At 40.0% G+C, this 12,009-nt stretch overlaps 1 protein-coding gene across 1 annotated transcript in view; it reads right to left on the bottom strand.

The window, feature by feature from the left end:
- Nucleotides 1–5,915, bottom strand: part of THEMIS (thymocyte selection associated) — a 61,279-nt gene extending 55,364 nt beyond the window's left edge. Inside the window, exon 1 of the mRNA XM_028721735.2 lies at nucleotides 5,750–5,915. Coding sequence (XP_028577568.2) covers nucleotides 5,750–5,840 — 91 coding nt within the window. The 5' untranslated portion in view covers nucleotides 5,841–5,915. The remainder of the gene's footprint in view (nucleotides 1–5,749) is intronic.
- Between the last annotated feature and the right edge of the window lie 6,094 nt (nucleotides 5,916–12,009).

Below are 12,009 nucleotides of genomic sequence, written 5' to 3'. Positions count from 1 at the left end.
TGACACCTCAGAAGCTTTTTATTTTAGAAAAAGAAACACCTTTTTGTTTGTTTGTCTTGCTTCTCAACTTCAGAATTAGCTGGTATTAAACATCATCCTTAAGTAATGTATAAATGAATTAACCCCCTTCTGCTCCTCGCCTGCGTGTTCCCTTTGTCAAGATAGGGCCTATATTGCAGATCCGAAAAGGTCTGACTAAATTAGACTAATTTTATACAAGCAGCTTGTTCAGGTTGCTCAGTTTCAGATGGCTGAGAGGGCAGATGGAAACCAAGAGATGCATAGGAGTGGGGTCAAGGGATAACATTATAGGACTCATAGAAAACATTAGTCATTTTGGAGCTGGGAGGTGTGGGCGAGGTGAGATAAGGAATCAGCAGAATGTGGGACAGTATTATGACATTTTGCAGCGATTTGTGACCTTTTGTTGTGGGATAACACCTTTCTTAAAGTAATGTATTCTTGAAACCATGCAAAGTTTGCCACTGCAGGATTGAGACTCTGCTGATCAATTATATTTTACAACCCCCCCCCAAAAAAAAACAGTTACTGAACTAAGCAATAAATAGAAGAAACATTTGCCGTTTATTTTATTCTGTTGGAAAAGTTATTTGGCACATAGAGAAGTAAACATTTAATTCAATAAACTGTGTGGCCTGTTTGTATGACTCCAACCCTTGAGAAAACATTAGATGACATAATATGATATTTAATTAATTTCAAAATGGCCTTGGTTTTTCTTTTTTAAGCTAAAATATTTTTAATAACCTGAAAGAGGAACTTTTAAACATTCTCTGCAGCCCAGTTAATTATTTGTATTTCATGTCTTTTGAACTCAGTTGGAACAATTTAATCTTCACGCTAACTGGATTATAAACCTTGCTCTCTATTTTATTAAACACACATTTTATTCTTGTACCTATTGGTCTTCATTCCAATAGTCTGGAGTCTGATTATTTGCCTGCAATGGACACCATCAGCCTGAACAATATTTATAATTACCTTTCTCTTCCCAGAGGAATTTTGTGGCTGCTCCTCTGTGTGTGTTCGCGTGTGTTTTTAGATTAGTTTTACCTCCTATACCTGCCACTTTTTTCTTACTGCTGTTTAATTTTGTTGTTGATTGTTTAATTTTTGTTCTGTTAAAACTGTTGTAAGCTGCCCTGAGCAGAGCAAATGAAAAGCAGGCCATATTACATAAATGCTAAAAGCATTTTGATGCAAATGATACCATTTTACATGAAAACAACAACAAAAAAGGTTAAAACCTCCATCAGCATTCTGTCACTTATTTTCACGTTTAAGCCTGACAAGATATTAGGCATTCCACATGCTGTTAATACTCATTTGTATTTTTCATGCATATGGATCTATGCAATATTCATAATTGCAACAGAAGTAGTTTTATGTCTTGATAGGAAACTGTCCTGATTTTTCCTTCCTGACAGACAACCAAGGGAAAACTTTTTTCCTAAATAATTGGAATCTGATTGTGGAAAGCAATTGAGGTTTGCTTGGGGGCTTTTTGGGTACTGGTTGTTGCACAGACATTTTTATTTATTTATTTCTCTTCTTGTATACCAGTTTTAATTAATTTAATAATAATAATAATTAATAATAATAATAATAATAATAATAATAATAATAATAATAATAATATAATATAAAAAATGACATCCAGCCTGATTAAGAGTTCAGAAGCCTCTTCAGTATTTTGTGGCCTTTTGGTTGGCCCAATAAAGATAGTGCCTTACTCTGGATTTTGGAAAAGTAAAAAACTGGATTACTTTTATCCAGACTGTTTGCAATGACAGACCTTGGGGTCTCAAATTTTGTGCCCCCTGCCTCTCATGCTCCATTCTAAGTAATAGTTGTGAAGTCCCCTGCGTTGTTCCCAAGGCTCTGCATCCAGTGCAACTAAACTAGTCGCATGCCCCTAAATGTGCCTCTGCTTTTTGGCTCTTTGTCCCTGTGTATGCACCTAGGAAACCTTCATATTGTTGTATTTTCTTAGCGAGTATGTGTAGATAGATAGATAGATAGATAGATAGATAGATAGATAGATATAGATAGATACGGTTTTGTGGGCAAGCCACTTCCTCTTTCATGTGAAATTACATGATGTCCAAGTTTAAGGCCCAATTTAAGAATTAGATAATCTTATATAGTCCATTTTTACCAATGCTGTGTCTACATGTTCACAGCATATGTAATATGAATTATTTCAATAAATGGCTCTGGGCAGCTCTACATTTCTCTAGGGAAAGATTACACTGTTTTGCTTCCCTGCCACTGGTTCAATTAACCCAGCAGAAAATTAAATTTACTTGCCTCCTGGAAATTTTTTGTATTGATATTTTTAAAAGGCATCTTTCTTCAGTGAAGAGATACTGAAACATGTGCCCTAATCTCTACAAAATCAATGAGCATACTATGTGCTTAGACTGCTAAATGTCAATATTTACTAAAATATTCTAGAAGAGAAGATATAGCGGAGTTTCAATTTATGTTAATCATATTTACTTTTTTATTGTTAAATACCTTGTTCAGTTGCTGATCAGAAAGGAACTAAGAAATTGTTATATTTGAGAAGCCTCTTTTCATAGTTGCTTCTCCTACTTCCTCCTCTCTCTTTCCCTCAAAGTTATAATGGCGCTCAGGCTACAGTAATGGACAGTAGGTTTCTTGGCCAGGTCTGTTGGGCCATCTCATTCCTGTGTTGTTTAATATGGGTGGGCGGAATGAAGGTTGGGATCTACTAGAAGTTGTGTGTGTGCTTCACAGAGTAGATCGGCAAGGGTTTCTGACTCCTAATTGTTCAACAACAGATATAACAAAATGGCTTTGTTTTGTTTCCTGTATTATGCTGCTGAAATGAAGACCAAGAGCCGTTTTTGCATCTGTTGAAGGATGGTGAGCATAGCTCAGGCCTGACACTGAAAACAAATTATGGGGCTCAGAAAGTGTGCTCTTTGTTTCTAACTGTACGTCTTTTTTTGCACCTGGTTATCTGGTTGGCAGATCTTGAGGGTTCTAGTGAAAGAAAACAGAGCAGATCTGACAAGCTTTAAAGCCTGCTCCCCCCATTTTAAATCATAGAAGAATGTAGAATGGGGGAGAGAAATGTTACTTGTATGCTTCAAAAGTGAAATCATGCACATTGTCTAAAATTCCCTCATGCAGACCAAGTGTCTCTCTTTTCCAGGGACAGTCCCATATTTACAGAAGTCATCCCTGTTTCTGATTTGATCCTGGAATATCCCACTTTCCTTCAGACATCCCTATTTCCACCAGAGAAGTGTTGGAGGGTATGGTAGTGGCATGGAATGCATGGAAAAATTCTCTTGAGAATCTCGTTGCTTCCCCGCCTCTTCATGCTTTACATGAAAATACAGTATAAACCTCAACATATGCTATTAAGCTTTAACCTGTGTTTGAAAACGAGGTCATATCTTGATAGAGACTAACAGTTGTTAACCTGCTAAACATCAACACTGCACAGAGGACAATATTTTCGCAGATTTTTTAAAAATAAAGAACATACCACTACATTTTATGGTCAGTGTTCATAGTAACTGAAGCAAACATGGGCTTCGAACAAGATAGAACAGTGAGAAATTATATTAGAAAATATAGTTTCTGGGGCCTTCCTTTTATTCTGATGTGGTTTTGTGGTATTCTAAGTAGAGCATTCTGTAAAACATTACGGTCAGCGATGGTGAGTACTAAAATACAATATGGAATGAACAAGGTATGATGTTAGTTTCCTCGCAATAGTGTTGTATATGTGCATTCAGTTTGATGCAAAAAGCACTGTTGGTTCCGTAGCCTCTATTCTTTTTGTCTCAGTGATCTCCAACTTTGCACAGATAAGGAGGACCACAGTTGGTGAGCAATCATTCACCAAATGCTTTCCCCATAATAAAGACACCAAAAGCAATGTTGGAGCAAGGCACACATGCAGATTACACACAGATTACAGTAATGTTGCACTGATGAAAATTTAATGCCAAAGCGGTTGCCGCCTCTCTCCCGTCCAACGGCTCCCTTATTTAAATGGTGTGGGTGAAAGGATAGACACAGTGAAGGGAACAAAAATGTAAGTAGAATAGCTGCTTCCCCACGACCAGTTTGATGTGGCCTGCTGCAGACCCATTCTTAGTCTCCAGGCCACCCTTCTGAGAATTGCTTCCTATTTTGTGTCATTTGTGCATGAAAGAGGGAGATGGGGCAGTGAGTGAGATGGGTGACTTGGCTGCTACGCTGTGGGTGGGAAGCCTTGCAGTGATCCATAGGACAGGGAAAGAGAAGAGAAGGCAGAAGAAGAGATAAGACAGATCAAATAGAAAAACCCAGAATGGCCTAAACTGTGGGTGGCTAACCTTTTTTGATCCATAGTCAACACTTTGAAGGCAACATGTAAAAGTGGGTATGGCAAAAAAAAGGGATGAATTTAGTGGGGTCTTGGAGGAAATATATCTTTTTATCTGGCTTCGTGACATCACAGAAGTGCATCCATGGGAGCAGTCAATTTTCATAAAACGACAGATTTGGTTGGGGTCTCAGGGGCCTACAAAATATCACTTGTGATGGGCAGGCATGGCCTTCAGACTGTGGGTTAGCAACCTTGACCTAAACTATCATTGTTAGACACCTCTCCCACCCCAATAATCAGTGCTATAAAACCTAATGATACCAATGATCTTTTGAAGGATGCACGTTTTATTCCAAGTACAGTACTGAATGCAGAGATCCAGACGTGGGAACTGTATTCATCGCACCTTTGGAGATTCCCAGTCCTTTTGTGCATTGCTTTTCTTAGATCTGGGCCTTAATGAATTGCCTGACAATGGCTCATCTGCATCATATATCTGAAGTTCTATGATGGCACTTTAAGAGTTCCTGGAAAGAATCCTGGGCACTGTAGTTGGTTAAGGGTGATGGAATCTGTACCGTTGTGAGGTCAGCACCATTAGCAAACTACAATGCCCAGGATTCTCTTCATGACTTTTAAAATAGTACAATCCTGCTTTAAATGTATGTTGTGGGTGTGACCTTAATGTCTCATTTCATGGAATATTTGAATGCAATACTAACACACACACACCGGCCGATGCTGATGGCTAGGGGTGGGGGGTAGTTTAGTAGGGCACATAGGTCTCTCTCTGTCTGCCTCCACCAGTAGAGAACAGCACTCTGGATATGCCATGATGGAGGGTCCAGTTTTCCTAGCATGTGGAAAGCCATGAAATAGGATTTTTTTTTGGGGGGGGGCGGGCGGCAGAAGCTTTAGATCCAAAGGACCCAAAGCCCTGTGTATCCTTCACAGGACCCAGTCCTTAGGCTCATCAGTTACAACAGCAAACCTGTAAACAGAATCACATGCCCCCCCCCAAAGATATGAGCCCGGATTCCTTGGGATGTGGCAATAGATCTGCACTCATCTGAGCCCCAAGGTTGGATTGCTCTACCTTAATAGCTTATGTATGAATGCTGGCTACATCAAAAGCCTGCCCTGCATTATATTTGATTCTTATTTACCATGTTCTTACAGCACAGGGTCAGCCTCCTCTGCAACTGCTTCTCTATATCTATCTTTAATATGTACTATAAGCGAACTTGCTAATGATGGCTGAATGTCATTCTCTTACAGCTCCTAGCTGTTCGAATACATTCCAGACACAGAGCTAAAACCATAGTCACCACTACGTACACCCAGCTAGAAATATTTTCTTAGAACAAACCTCACCTTCATCATAAAAGCCAGACTGGATTTGCAGGATCCGAGGGAGAGAGTTTGGATCCAAGGAATGGATGAAATTCTTCAAGCTTGAAGCCATGGTCCGTGCAACAGCTAAAAAAAAAAAAGTATTTAAATACCTGGTAGGATGCTCTCTGTTACCTCTTGCACATAGAAGAAGAAAGGCCTGCAAAATCTGAAGCAAGCTTTCTGTGGAAAGAGAGAGGTTCTTGAGCTTTCTCAGAGTGAAGACCACTTCCTCTGACTTCACGTTGGGTTGGTGGAAGGCAGTCATAGGAAGCTAAGAGAAATGCACAGCAGCACCTGGCTATATACTAGCTTGTGCTTGTGCCATTTTGGGCTACAGGAAATACAAAATACAAGTGGGTTTATGTCAGTGATAAGGAAAGGGTGGCGACAAAAGAACTTGCCAACTAGGATATGGTTTGGTACTTAATGCAGCTGCAACGATGCACACACAACAATAATATCTTCTTCTCTTAAACCTTTGATAGTTTGACACTGAACCTCTGGAACATTAAAAAGTACTGTTTTTTTCTTCTTCTTTTTTTTTTTATAAATTTTTATTAGTTTTCCATAAATAAAGAAGAGACAAAACAAAAACATAAACATAAACAAACAAAAACACGACTTCCCCATACCACCCCTTTTCTGCATTCTTGTTTCAAGATTTTTCAGCAACCCTCTAATCATACCTTAAATATGTTTCATGTATTTAACTTCAGTTAGTTATTAATACAACTGTAGTTCTTTATCTCTTATAACTCTGAGCCCCTAATTTTCCAAATTACAACAGTTTTTAAGATAAACTTTGAATTTGTTCCAATCTTCATCCACCGCTTCTTTCCCCCGGTCTCGAATTCTGCCAGTCATCTCTGCCAGTCCCATATAGTCGATCACCTTCGTCTGCCATTCTTCCAACGTGGGTAAATCTTGCGTCTTCCAATACTTTGCTAGAAGAATTCTTGCTGCTGTAGTGGCATACATAAAAAATGTCCTATCCTTCTTTGGCACCATTTGGCCCACCATACCCAAGAGAAAGGCCTCTGGTTTTTTAACAAACGTTCTCTTCAGAACTTTTTTTATTTCATTATAGATCATTTCCCAGAAAGCCTTAATCTTCAGGCAGGTCCACCAAAGGTGATAGAAGGTTCCCTCCGTTTCACTGCACTTCCAACACTTGTTGTTGGGCAAATGATAGATCTTTGCTAACTTAGCAGGAGTCATGTACCACCTGTAGATCATTTTCATAATGTTTTCTTTTAAGGCATTGCATGCCGTAAATTTAACACCAGTGGTCCATAACTGCCCCCAGTCAGCAAGTTCAATGTCATGCCCAATATCCTGTGCCCATTTAATCATATTAGATTTCACCATTTCATCTTGAGTATTCCAAGTATTTTTTCTTCTTTTTAAGGAAGCCACAAACTGTCTTTGAACAGATGAAATGAAACTGGTATGCTGCTGCTGTTTTGCAGAATTCATAAGGGAAGTGAGATAGTTTAAAGGGAAGGTGCCATCTATAACCTGCAGTGGCTAGTCAAAAGTAGCAGGAATGTTTGTGTGCGCACAATGGGCAGCTGATGAGCACGGAAAGGGTGCAGTCTAGCTTGTTTATCCTTGTGACGCACCCTGTCATTTCAACACATGAGGGAAGGTTGCTTTGACCTCTGGAATGTTGTTTTGTTGCCTGTGTAGACCAGGCCCATTCTGAAGGCTCTGAATTGTTTTGGTGAGAACAGGAGGCTTCCTGGTGCAGAAGTAACTGTTGGGGTCAGTTGGTAACGTTACAAGGTAGATCTGAATGTTGTAGCAGTGATCGTTGCTTGGAGAGGATGGGGGGGGGGCAAGGATAAGTGAGATGATGCTGAAGGAAGTGGGTCAAAAAAGGAAGTGAGATAGTTAGCTCAGATTCAATTATATTTGCCTGAAAATAGAGGAATAGTGCACTATCCCACTTGAAGCACTGGTAATGACATTTTTTTACATTTTAGTTCAAGGGGGCAACAGAGAGAGAGAGAGAGAGAGAGAGAGAGTGCATTTTCTTTTCTTCGATCTCATATTGGCAAGAACCAGATCCTGGGGGTCCCATATGGCTGGTCCATGAGGCAATTGTTTCTCATCTCAGACAATTATTATGGAAATGCAGCTCCCACATATTGCAGAAAGGGGGAATTGAGATGATCATTAGTTTGCAGCACCTTCCATATGAGGAAAGGCTAAAGGCCATGATCTCAATGCTTACGCTTTATTGACAGCCTGGGGAGCAGGTTGTGCATGTTGTTTTCTAGTCTGAGGGAATGAATGTGCAGCACCTTTGTGTATGTCTGGATTTTCCCTGATGTATCCGAGTGCTTGAATTTGATAAGCTTCCCTGTATATTGGCTTAAAAGAAAACCAGCTTTTTATTTTCATCAAAACACAAACCAGCATGAGTACTTTGGACAAAGTTTATAAGAGCCTGCTAGATCAGATCGATGGCCCACCTGGTTCAGCATCCTGTTCTCACAGTGGCTGACCAGATGCCTGTGGAAAGGTTGCAGGCCAGACATGAGCACATCACTCTGCCCACCTGCAATTAGAAGTCTCAAAAGGACAGTATATCCGGAATAGTTCAACTGTTTTGGAATAAAGCCTTCATCAGTGAATAATATTCATACTAGTGGGGATCATGCTAGTGGATCAGTGCTCTGAAACAGTTGAACTATTCCGGATACACTTGAGACTTCTGAGCGACGTCTTCCTTTGAGACTTTTGTGAGACGTCCTCCTTTGAGAGTCGGCTTGGCATTCCTCGCTATTCATTGATTTGTTTGATTCTTTGTTTGACTCTGAGATATATAACAACTTGTAGTTACTTGTATATTTTGTGAGATGTGTTGTATGATATGTACATCATTTTGAAGTGGCTTATTTGTATATTTTGAATGACATCATAACCAATTATATATACACTAACACTTATTAGCCAGCGTGTTGCGTTTGCATTTTTGCAGATTGTTACATTTTGCAACACAGGGGTTTGTGTTTGTTCACCTGCAATTCCCAGCAGATGCGTGTAGGAAGCAGAGCTGGCTCACCCATGAGGCAGGCTAAAGTGCCCGCCTCAGGCGATGGAAGTGCAAGATGTGGCACACCTGCTGCTGCCAAGAGGGTGGTTGGTGTATTAGTGTATGGCATTGCTACTCGTCTTCCCTGCCCTTGGGTGGAAAAGCTGAGCAAGCAGCAATACTTTAAGGAGTACCCCGGCTCCTGCAGAGTTCAGTGAGAGCAAGTGTGGGGTGGTGGTGGTGGTGGTGGTGGAAGAGGGGTGTGACACGGCAGGCCAGAAGATGACAATTCCCATTTCACCTCAGGTGGCAGGACCAGGCCACCCCTAATGGATTCAGTCCTGATTTGGGGGCATACACCAAGATTTATTTTCACCAAAGAAATATGTTTTGAATGTATGGCTTATGTGGGCAGTGCAGTTTGTTGATTTCTTGCCTTCGGCTAACTGTCCTAAATCACAGGTGCCTGTTGATCATCTTAAGTGATCCACTTGTGGTTGAATAGCAGCCCACATGATGCATCTGCACTAGACTGGGATGAAGCTCGTATCAAACTCATTACTTAGTAGAAATGCGGGCAGGTTTGTTTTTTTAAGACCAGAGCAGAAACATAACTGGTCAGAAAAGATATACAGTCGTACCTTGGATCCTGAACGCTTTGTTGCTTGGACATTTTGGCTCCCGAACACTGCAAAGTGAATGTTCCAGTTTGCGAATGTTCTTTGGAAACTGAACATCCAACGGGGCTTGCGCAGCTTCCGATTGGCTGCAGGAGCTTCATGCAGTCAATCAGAACCTGCACTTTGGTTTCCGAACGTTTTGGAAGTGGAATGGACTTCCAGAACGGATTCCGTTTGACTTCCAAGGTACAACTGTATCTAGAATCTGTCTCAGAAAAAAATCTTTCTGACATGGAGGTATTGGTCTGTGTGGCACTCTTGCAAGGGTAACCATGGACACCTGGGTTTCAATACTTTTCCAGAATGAAAAATATAGATATGCAAAGGAAGAACATCTTGTAGATAATCTGCATTTTCTTTTATGCTGTCATAGCTGACAATAAGGCCCTCAACACAGTCTTTTGAACCAAACTACATTTAAACCATTCCCAGGGCACCAAATACCTTATTCAAGGGCACCATGGTGCACACAGGTGCCAGGTTGGCAATCCCTGGTTTATAGCAATTGAAACAGTAATATATCAACTTGCAGGTTATTTTGTTAGTATTCCCAGATTCTTAGAAGCTAATATGAAAGTAGTTGGAAATCGTTGGCCACTGATGTTGCTCAGGTCCATTGTTGCTTAGGTTTCAAAGGTTTGCTTTGTGCTGTTGTTGCTTAGGTTTCAAAGGTTTACTTTGAGGGGGAAATTATTCAAGATCCTCAGGTTACAAACCTCTTTAGTTTTCAAGATGGGAAGAGAGATATTTCACCTGAGTTTTTAAACTACTCTAAGGAAGCTATTTTCAATCCCTGTTGTGTACAAGGTTTGGCTGATGATTCCATTGAAGCAGCATCCATTGAAGCTGACAGTCTTATAACCTAGTCCAGTACAGCACGTTCATGATTCCTAAGGGGTTTTTTTGGTTATGGTTTTCAAATATGCTGATTATTTCCCACAAACCAAAACATCTCCTCAAGCAATCCTGATGAATGGGTGAAAGTCTTTATGGCAGAATAAATATCTTTTGTGTCATAGGCAGCACCAAATATTCAGGAGAAGGTGAAAGAATATATTACTTTGTAGAAATACTTCAGGTCCATTAAAGGTTTGCTTTGAGAAGAGAATTACTCAAGATCTTCAAATTACAACAAAAGTGTTTTGAAATGTGCTTGGCATATCTTCAGTGCATTTGTGACAGCTGGAGACACACACAGGAGACTGTTTTTGAATTAATTTTACAGATCAATCCTCCTGTGGTGCCTGTTGATGCACGCTGTAATTTATTTTTAAAGAGGCCACAGTGATTCTTGGGTGTCATGAAAGAAATCCCTGAAAAGTATTTATACACAATCCCTGCTAAAAGGGAAGGACAATGAATTCATTTAAATACATTTGTGCAAGATGGTTCTTCCCAGTGGAATCTGCACATTCACTTTCTCTAATTATTCTTGAAGTTTTGCCTATCAGCTTGCCTATCAACTCAACACATGGGAAAGGAAAACAGCTTGACGTTTCTGGATAGCAGAGTGCTTTTACAATAGCATATGAGAAATCAGCTGTTATTTCCTTATCTTTCTCAATATCTAAGAGCTGATTCTGATGTGGTGTCTTTTATGTAGACATATATGTAGCCGCATGGATCACACTTAACGTGTGGAGACATTCCTTTCTCGTTTATATAATGAGGCACTGGAAGGCTTCTCTGAAGAGATTTGGCACCTCCTCTCTTTCCCCAACCCCCGTTGTTTAGGAGGAACTGCTCCTAGAATTATATTCTCAAACGCTGCATTGCCATTTACATAGTTTGTTTGCCACAGTAAATGTAGCACCCCAGATACCCAGAACCTTTCATGCAGCAGGATTTTGAAGGCTCAGCTGTACAGGCAGTCCTGCAAAAATGTTATCCTGTGAACTGAGTGTTCATAAGCATGCTGCTGGAGAGTTACTGCTCAAAAATAATGAATTAGGTTGCAATCCCAACCTAAAATTAACCCCCCTGCAAATAAGTGGTCAAATTCCCAACATGAGCACAGTTAGAGGAGTTCTAGCTTAGCCCTCTTCCTGCATACTAGTTTTCCAGCGTGGTAGGTGTTTCAATATAGGGCAGCATTAAATATATATATTCTACCTGGAGTGTGAAGTGGTGCAGTCCGTTATACACCCTACAACTCTTACCACCTCATTCCTTATTTAATCTTCTGCATGTGGGAAGACCTGACTAACAGTGAATAAAATTGCTATTGGTGTATATATGATTAATATTAATAGAGAGAGGCTTTTTCTGCCTCACGTTAGTTCACAAAATAAAACATTTATTTTAATTCTGTATAGGTTGCAAACTTCAATTTTTCAAAAACCAGTATGAAAATGTGATGGCGAATAACGGGTAATACATAAATCAAGATTGCAGTTACTGATTCTGCACAGTGTTCATGAATTATTATGGTTACTATCTGTAGCAAACTGTTCTGTACATCAATCTTCAGTTTAAAAATTCCCATTCTCCTCATGCTTTTATTTTGATGGAAAAGCTGG

Source organism: Podarcis muralis, chromosome 3 (genome assembly GCF_964188315.1).
Source record: "Podarcis muralis chromosome 3, rPodMur119.hap1.1, whole genome shotgun sequence".
NCBI classification, from domain to species: domain Eukaryota; kingdom Metazoa; phylum Chordata; class Lepidosauria; order Squamata; family Lacertidae; genus Podarcis; species Podarcis muralis.
This window is presented reverse-complemented; position numbering and strand designations above follow the sequence as displayed.